Genomic DNA, 15,148 nt, shown 5'->3' with positions numbered 1-15,148 from the left:
GCTCACACCACGTGACAAAGGAGTCGACCACAGCCCGGTACTCTGTCTCATCATCCCTGCTGATGCATCCAACCACCGCAGAGTCATCAGAAAACTTCTGAAGATGGCAGGTCTCTGTGCAGTGGCTGAAGTCTGTGGTGTAGAGGGTGAAGAGGAAGGGGGAGAGGACAGCTTGAGTTTGCCTTTAGTTTGACCAACTAATATTCACTGTAACTATGCTGAACAAAACTCCAGCTGTTAAGAAAAAGGGGAATAAAAGAGAGTTTGACTGTTGAACTGTTTAAAAGCTTTTTATTCCTCAGCCATCCTTAACAGACAAAAACCCAAATGAAATTAGCTGGTGGTTAAATGTGTGACACAAAATGTCTATACCAACAGAGATTTAAAAGAAAATCTAGTTGAGTTATTGCAGCAGGAGTGTAGTCTGTGTGATGTCCTTCATGACTGTGTCAAGGAGATGCAACATGGATACAAATAATGAAAGAATTAAAGCTGTGCAGGGACTCGGTAGATTGTATCATCGTCTACATTCATCAAACCTGGTGTCATACCCAAGTTTATTATGTTCATTCAGTAAAGTGCTGCTTGCAATGAACTTGCAGTCACACAAACACCTTTACAGCTGAACGTTTCTCTTAGAAAGATGACCTTGCACAGAGAGAGACAGAGAAAGCCAGCAACACAGTTTTTGACTTTCGGCTGGTGACTGTGGCTCCATCCACACATACATGGGTATTTTTTAAGCCAGATTTTCTGCTTTAGCATTGCGTAAGTATTCTAAAGGCCTCACATAATAAATTGTTTGAAACAATATATGAGAGAAGTTTTTTTTTTCATGGGTTTACCTCAGTTTAACTGATTGAACGGTGATACATCCTGACTAGCCAGTTTAAAAATCAACCTCCTGCTGACTAGTACATTTAAGAGAGAATAGCCTTTTTTATTGTCATTGTACATGTACAATGAAATTATGGGAGTATGGAATCAGCTATTTTAAAAAAAAAGTCATCTCAAGTCACCAACTTTATCAAACTAACATTTTCTAGTTGGTAGGTACTTTTTGGGTTTGTTTTGTTCTCACTGAAAACAGCTTCCTTCCTCATTTCCTTTCAGAAATGAGTGATCCAACACATACACCCAGAAATGCAAAACAATGGTGTGAAAGACTAAACTGCTCTGAATGGTTGGGGAGGAAAACACAGATTAGTGCAGATTACAGATTAGGAAAACACAGATTAGTGCTTTAATTGAAATGCTGCAAAAGTAATTGAGAGCAGGCTGTTCTGTCGACCTGCTAAAGACACTTAATTTCACTCTTACATAGTTGCACTTTCTCCATCAAGTCCATCAAGAGCACTTTTTGAGGCAACCGTTTAGTTATTGTGGTCAATTCTTTTTATTCGTGATTAATGACAGCTGTAGCAGCCGAGGCCAAATGGGGCAAACCCGAACCAGGGCAGATCCCTTGTTGTCGTGAGTGTCAACCCTCCCTCTCCACCTACCCAAAATTACTGCTGCGGGGAACTGCTCCTTCTTATCCAAGTGTTTATGACATGAGACACAAGAGAAGTGACCAAGCTGAGCAGCTAGGTCAGCCACGTTTGGAAACTGGAGCCTTAAATAATCCCCAACTGCTGAAGTAAATATACATAGCTCATACAAAGAAGAGCTATTGTATTAAGACCTGATATGCACCGAAGTGCTACATGAATAATACTGAAGTAACCTGAAATCTATTTCCATAAGATAGTTCATCATAAAATGCATATTTTTATACATTTGTACAAACAAAAAATACTTATTTTTCTTATTCTTAGAGATTATGTAACAGATTTATTTGTTATATTGGAATCACATTAGAGTTTCTACTACTCCAAAGAGCATGGCAAAGGAAAAAGAAAGCATCTATATATACAGCACAATATGATCTTATGGATTGAGTCTGCATCATAAATTAGAGAAAAAACAATTAAATATTGCAGAAATAATAATATAATAAAATGATGTGTGCAAGAGTGAAATCTGATGACTTCTTTCACTGCTTTGTATGATCTGAAGGCTGGACTGGAGTACAATGAGAAACTCAAATATAGGACACATGTTGAGCGGCAGAGTGCGTCCCACTGCAGCGTGCTCCAGTCGGGTCTGATGGGATATGGTGCCTTCTGCTCTGCCAATCGGCTCTCGAAGGTCTCCATCTAAAAATGTATTGGGAGAGGTACTATTTACAACTGGAGGTTCGCTAAGCTCAAACTTTCCAAATCCGATGATCATATGAAGGCGTGATCGCCACCATGTAGGGGATTGTGCCACTTTTTAGAGGGATGTGTCCCATTTTTTAGGAGACCCTCGCTGTGCAGATTCTGTAGGTCGCTGAAGTGAAGCATTTCAGCATGCGACTGAGGCAAAAGAGGAAAGAACGTCAGCTCTAAATACACTGTGTAAATCACTTTTTTTATTCCCTTGGAGGAAAATATGACAGGAAAAGAGCTAAGTGGTGATGATAACTGTTGACTGCTAAGGCTGGTGTTACTGTGGTCAGACTCATTTTAGCTGAAGTGGAAGCAGACAAATCCATTTAAAAACTGAATGTCTAGATAGGGAATTCACTTTGACCAGTAACTGGTTTTATCAGCCCTTTTAAAAGCTGGAACCAGTCCATACTTTTAGCAGGAAAGGTAAGATGCATTTAGAAGTGGTAAAGATTCTGCAGTAAGATGCAGAATAGTATGCACAATGCACATCGTTCTCTTTCATGCCACTACAGTGTCACAGATGGCCTCATTTTAAAATGAAAGGAGGGCTAGCTTGGGAGACAGACTGCAAACATTTTTAAGGGCATGCCGCTCAGAGATATGTGGAGAAGAATAAGACCTTATAATGTAAGTATGTGAGGTGAGATTTACTGGATTTACTGCCTCCTGGAGGTATAGGCTGTCTGATTTTGAGTGTGTATGTTTGCTTACACGCTCTATGTGTGAGGCTTGTGTGGTGAAAGAGACGTGGGGTGACAGCATGAAGAGGTGAGCAGCCTAATCCTCTGTGGGCAGACAAGTGCTAATAGCACACATCAGTGCTGGTGCGGGTGAAGCCTCGGGGAGTGTTAAAACGAGAGGTTATTGAGCAGGACAGACACAGGGTTCATGTTTGGAACAAGCATGGCTAAAATTGCATCAGCTTATCAGCAGTATCTAAAAATCAAGGCTTGGAGAAACGTGCTAGAAATGCAGGATATGTGAACTGGAGCTACACATTTCAGGAACAATGTGCATGAGACTGCATGAACAAAACACTTCTCTGCTCATTTCCAGTGAAGACTCACTTTCATCAAAGAGTATTTGCCCACTCTGAGATCCAGATCCTGAAAGTTTGCTCGTCATTAAAAAATAAATGATAATTACAAAAAAATGTTATCAGCGATAGATAGATAGATAGATAGATAGATAGATAGATAGATAGATAGATAGATAGATAGATAGATAGAGAGTCACGGTGCTCGTTCGTTCTAACTCATCACTTTTAAATGTTTTTGTCCTTATTTGTCCACTAAGGGGAGCTGGTGGGTGAAGGGCATGTAAGAAATCTGATTTCTTTCACTGCTTTGTATGATCTGAAGGCTGGACTGGAGTACAATGAGAAACTTAAATATAGGACACATGTTGAGCGACATTCAATGGTCAGAATATACAGTTTGCAGTTTGCATAATGTAAGAAGTCATTCACTGCTGGAAAACACTTTAAACAATAGAGTGTGGTTAGTTATGTCATGTTGTGTTATGTGATGTACAAAAGTACAGGATAAAAAACATACTGAAGTCAGTACTACAGAACACAAGAGTAATGTTGTACATGTACAACATTACTCTTGTGTGTACTGGAATGACAGCATGCAGCTTGTGTCTTTGCATAGATGCTGTATGTGACAGCCTGACCCAGTCAAGGATAATGTTAAAAAAACAAGATAATATAGATTTAAAAGTTGATAACTTGACATTGTTTCACCTGGACAGACACACACACACTGCAAACTTTCTAAGCTGTTGTGTTCTGCTAATCAGTACTCAAGTCTAATAAAACGACAAAAGACAAAACGACAGTTTATAAAACTTACAGAACGCTTTCTCTCACTAATTTTCTATGTCGGAATTTCCTGGACTTTTTCCTCCCTCTGTACTAAGCCGACGCCTCCTTCAATGTGCTATACATTCTTGGTCACAAATGCGGTTTTTACGCACGGAGACATCATGAGTTTGCGCGCTCTCTTGACCTCGCTCTGCCTCGTTTTAAACTGCTGGAGCGGAGCGTCGACCTTCGAGCTGACAATACTCCACACCAATGACAACCATGCACGAATCGAGGAGACCGGCAAGGACTCGGGAAAGTGTCGAGCAGAGCGTCCCTGCTTCGCTGGTGTGGCCAGGAGGTTCACAAAAGTGACCGAGATCAGAAAAAAAGAGACGAACGTGGTGTTTCTGGATGCTGGAGACCAATTCCAAGGGACTGTCTGGTTCAACAACTATAATGGCGCTGAAGCCGCACACTTTATGAACAAACTTGGTTATGATGTTATGGCAAGTATTCTTTTAATTTCTATGTTGTTTGGAAACTTTTTGTGTGTTAAAGTGGTTCAAGTTTGTATTTTTCGAAGATAAGTTTCTTTAAAAAGTCAATTATGTGTTCATTTTTAAATTTTAGTAAATCATTATATTTAATGAGTTAATAAAGTAGTTGAAGTTCTTTTTTTTGTCACATAGGCTTTTGGAAATCACGAGTTTGACAATGGAGTGGAGGGTCTCATTCAACCCTTTCTCCAGAATATAAATTTCTCTGTGGTCAGTGCAAATATTAAACCCGACCAAACCCTGGCAGAGCTTCATAAATACTACAGTCCCTACAAAGTTATCAGTGTGGGCTCAGAGAAAGTAGCTGTGGTTGGCTATACCTCAGCAGAGACGCCATTCTTATCCAGGCCAGGTAAATCTGTTCCAATGATGTCCCGCCCAATGCCCATGCTTTGTTTTTCCAGTTCGTGGATGAAGCTGGATCACAATCAGGATAATATCACTCAAATAAAACTCTCTTTCTTTATAAAGCGTCGCTGATTGTTGGTGTTTTCAGCTACATTACCAGATGTCTTGCCTTGTAATAACAACTTTCAAATTGTTATCCAGTATTTAGACGTTTTATTCACCAGTGTTTTGAAATGTGCACTGCTTGCTTGCGCCCATCCGTCCCCTATTTCCTGTGCGTGTTAGGCAAACATCTCAAGTTCAAAGATGAGGTGGAGTCACTTCAAGCTCAAGTAAATAAGCTGGAAAGTCTGGGCTATAATAAAATCATTGCCCTGGGACACTCTGGTTTTGTTGTGGATCAAGACATAGCGAGACGCGTGAGAGGGGTGGATGTTGTTGTTGGAGGGCATACCAACACGTTCCTCTACACAGGTATCTCTATCCTGTTCTATTGTTATTTATTATAGTGTTTATCCAGCTGTCTCCAGACACAAAAACTGCATTTCACACATGCAACAAACCAATTTAAAGGAATGGCATGCTTCTAACCTCACTATAACAGAAAGAAAGAACCACTTAGGCTACAAACCACAACATTTTCTTTCTCTGCAGGAACGCCCCCATCTTCCGAAGTGCCAGCTGGCCCATATCCTTTTATAGTAAAATCCAACCATGGAAGAGACGTGCCAGTGGTCCAGGCTTACGCCTTTGGGAAATATCTTGGACACTTAAAAGTGACTTTTGATGATGCTGGCAATGTCATCAAAGCCGTTGGAAATCCCATCCTAATGGACAGCAGCATACCTCAAGGTAGACTAAAATATCAGATTACACTGTACACATGTTACTGTTTGAAAAGTCGAAACCATTCACTGAACCAAATAAGATTTTATCATGTTAAAATTTCTCAGTGTTCCTGGAAGTGTATTAAGGATTTGGGAAATGAGGCAAAAGTTTTATCTCTGTGAACACAAAAGAAATTGGATATAATCAGAAGCGGCAATGAGACTAAATTACTCTGAAAGAGAGAGAAAACTTTTTTAAAAGCTGGGTAAGCTCTTTAGTAAGCATTCCTGCTCCTGACGCAGAACATGAACTTTAGTGATCATTTCTTATCTCATATTTGTTTACATTACCAGGTAACTTGTTATTACTGGATTTTGATGCACACACCCATCCTTGAGTGGTAGAAAATGTTTGCACATACTTACAGCAAAGTGGGGCAAAATTGCATTGTCCAAGACTCATCACAATATCAACAAATCTTCAGTGTTAAATTCCTTTGCTGACAGTTGAACATCCAGTGGTACATAGAGGTAAAAACTGCTTTAGCTCATTTGTCTCAGTATGAAAAGAATAACAAAAACACAACACAGGACTCAGGCTCTCCCATCACATCCATTTTCTAGTAAAAGTTTACATGTGCTCACACAAATAAGAACTTTAACATTACTTACCTTTTTGAAAGATACTTCTTGTTGTTTAATGAAGTGTATTATACTCATTAAATTAAACTAGTTAGCACCTTATATCTTATATAATCTATGAATATATGTTGCAGCCACTTTCTTGGGTACAACTGCTCACTAACACAAATATCTAATCATCCAATGACTTGTTTTGCTTTTGTTTTGTTTTTTTGTCTGTCCTGTTTGGTTCTTCAGCCGTCAGAATTGATGTCTGAAGGCCAACAAAGATACCCAATGGATTTACTTTACCAAGTGGATCATGACTTGCCGTATTGGTCCATTTGATCGACTTTTGTTGTTATTATTTATTTTATTTTATTTTCAGCTGTTACAAACAGGACAGACATACCTAGGGGATAGGAAAGGGAGAAAGAAAGATGAAGGAGAAGAAAAACAGGGGAAGAGAGACAGTGAGAAAGGTCACTTAAAAAGAAATGCAAATCTGTGCATTTTGACATGTAGACATGGTTAAGATGACCTGCTGAAGTTCTAAGTGAGCACCAGAGTGAAAAAGAAATGTGATTTAAGTGACGTTGAATGTGGGTTGGTTGGCACATGGACTCGGCTGACTATTATAGAAAATGCTGATGTATTGGGATTTTCCCACCTAAGCTTCCTTTCCCGTACAGCCAGGCTTACAGAGACAGAAACAGTAACAATCACCACTTGTTACAACCAAGATCTGCAGGACATGTTGAACCTTGAAGCAGATGGCTACAGCAGCAATATGTCATTCAATATGACATTGTAACTATGATTTGCAATCTCATATTGAAAAAGTGGAGTTGTTCCTTGCTTTACAAATGCAATGTTACCATATTTGTGTAAATTCTTCATTAGAGCTCCAGGATTATCTATTTGCTCTCAGGGATTTACTCAAAATCCAATAATCTAGATTTTTTTTCTCCAACAGTCACGATCTGTGTTTTTTTTCTTCTTCTTTGTTTTGTTTTGTTTCAGATGCGGAGATCCTTGCTGATGTTAATAAGTGGAAAACAGACTTGGCTCAATACTCGACTAAGTATGTGGGCCAAACCTTAGTCTACCTCAACGGGTCATTTGAAGAGTGCCGATTTCGGGAGTGTAACCTGGGAAACCTAATCTGTGATGCCATGGTAAAAGTTACAGGCATTTTTCACTTAGTTAACATGAGTTAAGTGTGAATTAGTGGTTATAAAAGGACTGCGTGATTTTTAAGGAAGGTGATTGATCATAACAGATATTTATGATGATAAAAGGTGACGACAAACAGCCAGAAGCAAAGAGAATTTCTCTGTCATATAATACGTCTCTTTTGCATTTACAGGTGTATCACAATATGAGGCATTCAACTGGGGAGCAGTGGAATCATGTAAGCTTGTGTATGCTGAATAGTGGGGGCATACGGACAGCGATAGACGAACGCTACAGAAATGGTAGATTTTTTTTTTCCTTTGTGCAGAATTGCCGAGTTCTTAATTCACCTTGAAGTGTTTTGTAATCTGCTGTTATTTACCTTTATATGTTGTCCTTTTAGGCTCCATAACAATGGAGGAGATCCTCACCGTGTTACCATTTGGAGGAACCTGTGACTTGGTCCAAATAAAAGGCTCAACAATAAAAAAGGCATTTGAACACTCTGTTCACAGATATGGAAGTGGAAGAAAGACTGGAGAATTTCTTCAGGTCTCAGGTCTGTGCTCCTCTGCTAACACAGAATAGTTTAATAATCTTTTATAACAAAGGGTTAGAAATACATATCTAACATGTGCTTACAAAAGTTGCACTGAAAGCATTGCTCAGCTGCAGGTGTGCCTAGTTTTGTAACAGGACATTAAATAGCATGTTATATGAATCAGTTCCTAAAGTAACCGTAATGCACATGTGTATTTAGTGCAGTGTGAAAACAATAATCAGTGGCTTTATGAGGTAGTTGAGGTAGTGTTTGTTGTCTCATCTTAGTAGACAACCCACTGTCTCCAGCCTTACACTAAACATAAAATGCTGTTGATGTTCTTCCAAAAGTATTTTAATTTGTGTTTTACTAATTCTAAGTAAACAGGACTGTGGTGGGGCGTGGTTCGTGGTGCGGCTGCGGGGTGAGGCTGAGCTCAGTCAGCTCATCACGCCTCCCCTGCATGAAAGAAGAATGAACTGGGGCCCGTTCTTCGTACGTCGCTTACTACATCCAAGATCAAATGACACATCCAAGATCAAATCATCGCGCTAACCGTGAGCTCGCTAATCCGGTTCCCCGAACACACCTGCTGTTGACGATTACTACAGCTGGACGCAGGAATGTGACATCACTGGGTGTCGTAAAAGGGGCTACGCATCGATAGTAGAAACATTGATCGGCAACCCGCTGATTGGTCGGCGAAAATGTCCAAGGGGCGTGCTCGGTATTTTCCGGCAGCAGAGCAAGAACTCATGAGTGAGGGATTTCAGGAGTTTCAGAGTTTAATTAAAACGCAAGAGAACACTGCAAAGGCTGCAAAAGCAAGGAGAGAGGGCTGGCAGAAAGTTGCTGACAAATCAAACTCGTAGGTAATTTAATAATAATAATAATAATAATGGATTGGGTTTATATAGCGCTTTCCAAGGCACCCAAAGCGCTTTACGATACCACTATTCATTCACTCCCACATTCACACACTGGTGGAGGCAGCTACGGTTGTAGCCAGGCTGCCATATCGCGCCATCGGCCCCTCTGGCCAACACCAGTAGGCGGTAGGGTAGATCTATCATATGACACTATATTGTCCAATATCATATGGCATTATATTATATTATAATATGTTATATTATATCCCCTTTCACATTAGAGCCACAACAGGACCCACAAGAACATGGGAACAAGTAAAAGTGGAATACAGGAGTATTCTACAGAATGGTAATATTTATCTCTTAGATTGCTTTGCGTCTCTTGGCAAGGTAATACTGGCCTGTAATACTCTGTTAGTTTGTTCATAACAGCAACCAAGAAAAGGGCAGAGGAAAAAAAGACAGGTGGTGGTCCTGCACCCCCTCGTCAACAAGTTGGTTAAGTAAATAATACCCTCACGGGAATATCGATATCTCTCTATGAGCACACTGTCGCGCTGAGCTAAAGGATCCTGTCTGTCCCGCAATATACGCTGAATTCTGAAAACTCTCCTTATCAATCTTGCACCTTCCGCAATGGGTTGGTCGCGTATACGGACAGGACATGGCTGCGACAGGCTTCCCAAATCCACCTTCGCTTTTATAGCCGTGGTCTCTCATCTTGATTACACGAAGTAATTTACAATTACTACTCTGAAATATGAATTACATCTGTAATAATCACATACATGTAATAGAATGTTAATAGTACATTTCCCTTTTTTAGGAAATGACCTGTATGTATCTGTGTGACATCAATAAAAGGATCAAGTGCTGCATTATCTTTAGTTACATTGATAATATTTATTTATGGTGAAACAGTGGAAAAATATCGCTGTTGCTTTCGTATAAATGAAGCGGACATACCTGCGTGGCCGCGATCTAATCCTGTTTACATAAAGTAAACCTGCTCCCGAGCAGGTTTACGCTTACGGCTCTGTTGCTATGACAGCAAGTCCTGGATGAGCTTCGGGGAACCGACTGATCCAGGATCACGCGAAATCGTCAACAATCTAATCCGGCTAACCTACTTAGCGAGGTACGAAGAACGGGCCCCTGGGTCCTGACGTTGTTGTTGTTGTTGTTGTTTTGTACGTGTGGCTGGAAAGCTGCAGCCGAGAGTTGTAGAGAACAACAAGTGGTAAAAAAGAGAGTGAAACGTGTGAAGAATGTGGTCGAGTTTGTCATTGCATCGCATGCCACAAGGACACACTAGTCTCTTTATATAAATGTAAACACTATGCCATTTTTCCCTTAAATTTCCAGGCATTCATGTGAAGTACGACCTCTCCAAGCCAGTGAACCAGCGTGTAGCATCGCTGTCATTGCTCTGCACAGAGTGCCGCGTGCCCAAGTATGAACCATTAGACCCACAGAAGACATACACCGTGGTCATGCCTTCATACATGGTGGGTGGAGGCGATAACTTTACAATGATTAAGAGGGAGTTACTGAAACATAATTCAGGTGGGTGGCAGACTCTTGTTCTAAATTTATAAGCAGTTTACCTCAGGCACTTAAAAGGACCTTTACTGCATCCAGCACCAGCATCCTCTTAGTCAAAAATCACACTGACCTCATTAAAAAATGACATTTTCAATTCAAAAGGTCAAAGGTCAACCTCACACTAACATCCCTAACATCATAATCAACTCGTAGCAAAGTACCTGGCAGCTGTGAGATCCCTCTACAGTTCCCCTTTCCTTGTTTTGCATAAAGCACAAGTTTTTCTATTTTGGAAAATGAATTACATCTTTTTGTCACGAAACCTTCGTTACTCATCTTGGTTACCGGATACACGTCTTTGGCAAATCGAATGCAAACGTGTTAAGTTTCAGTGCACGTTTGTGAGCTGGATGGATACGCTTACACGCCCTATGGGCTCGCTTTAATGTTCGATGTTGGAAAAGTCACGTTAGCAACTGTTCTGTTGTTTTTCCCTCGCCTTTGTGCATCCATCAAACTGCAGATAATGGTATTTCCACGCAATTGACATAACCGCACTCTTTGCATACATTTTGTTCTTATCGTGAAGCCAAAGTATTTTGGAAAAAAAACACAATCAAAGGATATCTGCATATCTTTATTTTAACATAGTTGTTGTTTCTTTGCATTGCATTGGAGGAGCGTGCATTTTAAATATCACTTTTGTGTAACTGTGGGAAGCAAATATTGCAATTGAGTTTAAAACTGATGCACGAATAATGATTACCGTATTTCCCGGACTACAGAGCGCACCTGAATATTAGCCGCACAAGCTAAAAGCAGGGGAAAATCCTGTTTTGTACATACATTAGCCGCACCTGACTAAAAGCCGCAGGTGTTTCAATGTTGACTTATCATATGTAAGAGAATATGCACAAATCGAATTGTCAGGAAAGAGATGGCTGTTTGGAGACACACCCCTTTTATTAATATTTTGAAAAACAAGTTATGGGTACATATTTGCATAACCTTTTAGGGTATGTGTACAAGTAGTGGTAATTACAAGTACAAAACATGTACTGTGCTTCATAAATGAGTAACAAATGTAGTACATAACAGTAACCTACAGCACACCAGAAAAATAGATTCAGACTACCTTTTAGGCTCAGGTGCAGTGACACGGCTTTAACAAGAAGAAAAGTCAGTCATTCACCACCATCTTTCTCTTCTTCCTGCGCACTAAAACCACCAAAGTCCTCTCCTCCAGTGTCGGAAACGAACAGGCTCAGGGTGGCTTCATCATCCACTCTCAGCTCCTTTCTTTCGTTGTCACTTTCAAAACCAAAGAAATCCTCATTGTCAGTGTCAGAGTCGAACACCTTCTGAAGAGCCTCCTCTCCATCAGGCAGCAGTCCAGCCCTTCGAAATCCGTTGGTGATCGTGGATGTTTTCACACTTTCCCACGCTGTCAGAATCCAGTGGTGGAGTTGGGCATAACTTGCTTTTTGCAAGTTTATCGCCGCTCATCATCCACGCCTCCAGCTGAACGCGTAGCGCTACTTTGAAGTTTGTTTTTCGCGCTACTTCGTACGGCACTACGTTGCCTGGCGGATGGACATGTGACTAACATACCACTCTTGAACTCCGATCCTTCCGCCAGGCAACGTAGTGCCGTACAACAGCGGAACAAACAAAACAAATCCGCTCATGGACAATCCATAGAAAAGCCGCACCTGACTAAAAGCCGCAGGGTTCAAAGCTTGTGCAAAAAGTAGCGGCTTATAGCCCGACAATTACGGTATTTGTGCATCACATTTGTTTTGAGACTATCACTTGTGATACTAAATTTGGGTACTGATTTTTTATATCCTCTTCGCTGCCAGACTGAATACTTGTGTGTTTGAAGCATCCAAGTTTAGACTTCTTCTTTGAAGGTGTTTCTGCTGCTGTGGTCCACTCCATACTCACACTCCCTTTAGAAATACATATAATCTAAATATATAAATAGAACAAAAGAGCTCATTTAGCAATCACTCCAAGACTTGGCAGACTGTTATAAAGGTTTGCAAACTTTAATGTTTCATAGTCATTTGTCCCTTGCTTTTTTTCTCCCTGGTGGAATGCAACCTGAGTCATGACCATTAATGTTTTTTTAAATAAAACATCACAGGAAGGAGCTAGACAGTGCTTTTCATGAATTAACTGGATTGTCTAAAGTGAAATTCTAACATCCTGTCCATGTTAAAATGGATGAATTCATCTGATAATGCCTAAAGTGAGAAACATTTTACGAGCGGACACTGAGAATTAACTGTGGCGCACTTGTCTGTGAAACGCATGGAAATGGGGAAAAACAACATATGGACCACACATGGAAACGCAGCCATATAACATCTGCTCTCAAGAGTTTATTCTGTGACTCAAAGTCCTGCAGTTGTTTTTAAACTTGACAACACACGTTGCAGTAAAATATCTCTGTAGTGGTATAGTGGAAAAGTTTTTGTTATCCTCAAGGCCGCACTAAAGAAGAAAAGAATAGCAGGATGTGGCTTGTGACATTTTCATTTCCAGCATTGCTTTAAGGGTTTTTGGCACTCTGGCACAGTTTATCGAAATGCTGAAACAACCATTGGACAGTTTTGCCGTAGCGCTTTGTATTAACACTTATGATTCTAAGCCTGAAAAGCTGATGATCTGCTGAGGGACATAGAAATCCATTGTTTTTGAGGATGGTTGAAGAACTCATATTAACTGTGGCAAACTTTCACACAGAGGTTGGATTTTTTTTGTTTTGTTTTTTAACTTTTTTTCCCACCCATTATTCAGAGACAGAAATGAACAACAAATCAAAGCCTGCTGTACCTGTAAACTCTTTAGTTCTCGATCTTTACTCTTGGGATTCTCTCCAGCAGGGATGTTTAAATCGTTTAAATATGTTTCTGCAGTTTTCTTTAAATTTTACAAAAATCACTCTTGAAATCGAGAATCGAGCATCATGAAGATGTTATTTATGTATTTTAATGATGTAATATTGATTCATTTAATGCCACTTTGAGATTTTTTAAAAAAAAAATTTGCCTTTTCTTGCAGGTGACTTGGACATTACCGTTTTTTCCAAGTACATCTCTGACATGAAGCGCGTGTTCCCTGCAGTAGAAGGCCGCATCACTTTCAGGAACTCTGCTGTCATTGCTTCATACAGTATTGGCTTGTTGCTGCTGAGTCTGTGTCTGTCTGTGACACTTTGATTGGCTTTTTACACTCTGGTAAACTGTGATAAATTGAAAAGCTCCAGGACTTGGTTAACTGTCTTTTCAGCTCGCTGCCCTCAAAGCTAACTAGAAGACAACAGGATTACAGGTTCAGCCTCGGGGTAGCCAGCATCCAGGTTGAAACTTATTATAACCCACAACGATTCAGCAACCCCCCAAAAAAGCATGAGCGACAGTCTTGTTTACTCAAACCGACACACAAATGTACCAAAAGAAACAACCTAAATATAAAAAGCAAAGTTATATTGAATGATAGAGCTTACTGATTGAAAGACGAGGGAGTGTATGAAGCTTGGTCAATTTTCTGAATGAGATTATTTTACAAAATAACAGTGGATAGTAAAAAGCACACAAAGCAACAACTATTCCAAATGATTTTCTTTAATTACCATTATTCAAATGCCTGAAAAACTGTGGTCAGGCAGAATGCACGTCATCTTTAAAAAGAATGATGTTTTCATCGGGTTACAAACATGAATGCATTACTGTGTAGAAACTGTGAGGACTTGTAAACAAGCCAGTGATTTGTTGTCATGAGGACCTGTTTGATCTGCATATATGCAAAGCTGAAAGATTCATCTGCACTGAGTTCATGAATTTGTCAGTACATCTAAAATTCATATTTACAAAAGTGCTTTTAAAATTCTAAGGATTTTTTTCCTACTTTTATTTTTACACATTGAAAATACCAAAAGAAAATCTATTATTCATTGTGCATTCTGTTCATCTTGTAGTCATTCCAACATAAACTTAACTTTAGTGGGCAAATGATTGTGCTCTTTAATGAAATATTAGTATAGTGATATGTATTTGCTTGCTATGATAACTCCTTTATTAGCAGTCAGCTATTAAGCTTGCAATATTTTACATTTCTCTCAATCAAATGCCATCTTCAAACTGACTGATTAGACATAAACCCAGCCTCAGGTTAGTGCATTCCTAGTGTTCTTCTTAAGCCCAGATAAATGAGTTGGGTTACATCAGGATGGGTATCCCATCTAAAAACTGTGCCAATTTAAATCCACTGTTTGGACCACTTGGAAAATGCAGCTGACAGTGCCTTTGCCTTCCCTCCTTATATTCCTTTCCACAAGTCTTGTCTCCCTATTCCTCCTGTCTGTCCTTTGTGATTATCTACCCACCCTGGTGCCTGCTTATCCCCTATCTGTTGGTCTGCTGCTCATTATTCATACTTCTGGTTTCCCTCAAGTGTAGGTTTTGGATTTTGTGTACTATGGATTTTTCCTTAGCCCAATAAAGGCTTTCCTTTTGCTGTTTATTTCCCTGCCTTGGTCATTTGTGTCCTCTCCACCTCCACCACACCTGACAAAACTGTTAAATCACTGTC

The 15,148-nt window shown here is 39.9% G+C and overlaps 1 protein-coding gene across 1 annotated transcript; it reads left to right on the top strand.

The window, feature by feature from the left end:
* The first annotated feature begins 4,179 nt into the window (after window positions 1-4,179).
* LOC147307216 (snake venom 5'-nucleotidase-like) lies at window positions 4,180-15,079 on the top strand. Its single transcript, XM_086275141.1, has 9 exons — window positions 4,180-4,571; window positions 4,755-4,974; window positions 5,256-5,444; window positions 5,625-5,822; window positions 7,442-7,596; window positions 7,788-7,896; window positions 7,998-8,153; window positions 10,370-10,570; window positions 13,619-15,079. The coding sequence occupies exons 1-9, from the start codon at window positions 4,194-4,196 to the stop codon at window positions 13,774-13,776; spliced, it is 1,764 nt and encodes a 587-aa protein (XP_086131267.1). The 5' UTR covers window positions 4,180-4,193; the 3' UTR covers window positions 13,777-15,079.
* Window positions 15,080-15,148: the final 69 nt, after the last annotated feature.

This window comes from Aulonocara sp. 'chitande type north' Nkhata Bay, linkage group LG19 (assembly GCF_057382095.1).
Source record: "Aulonocara sp. 'chitande type north' Nkhata Bay isolate Kocher_YH1m ecotype deep benthic linkage group LG19, A_spYH_male_GT1.1, whole genome shotgun sequence".
Classification (NCBI taxonomy): domain Eukaryota; kingdom Metazoa; phylum Chordata; class Actinopteri; order Cichliformes; family Cichlidae; genus Aulonocara; species Aulonocara sp. 'chitande type north' Nkhata Bay.
The sequence above is the reverse complement of the archived record's forward strand: the minus strand, read 5'-3'. Positions and strand labels throughout refer to the sequence as shown.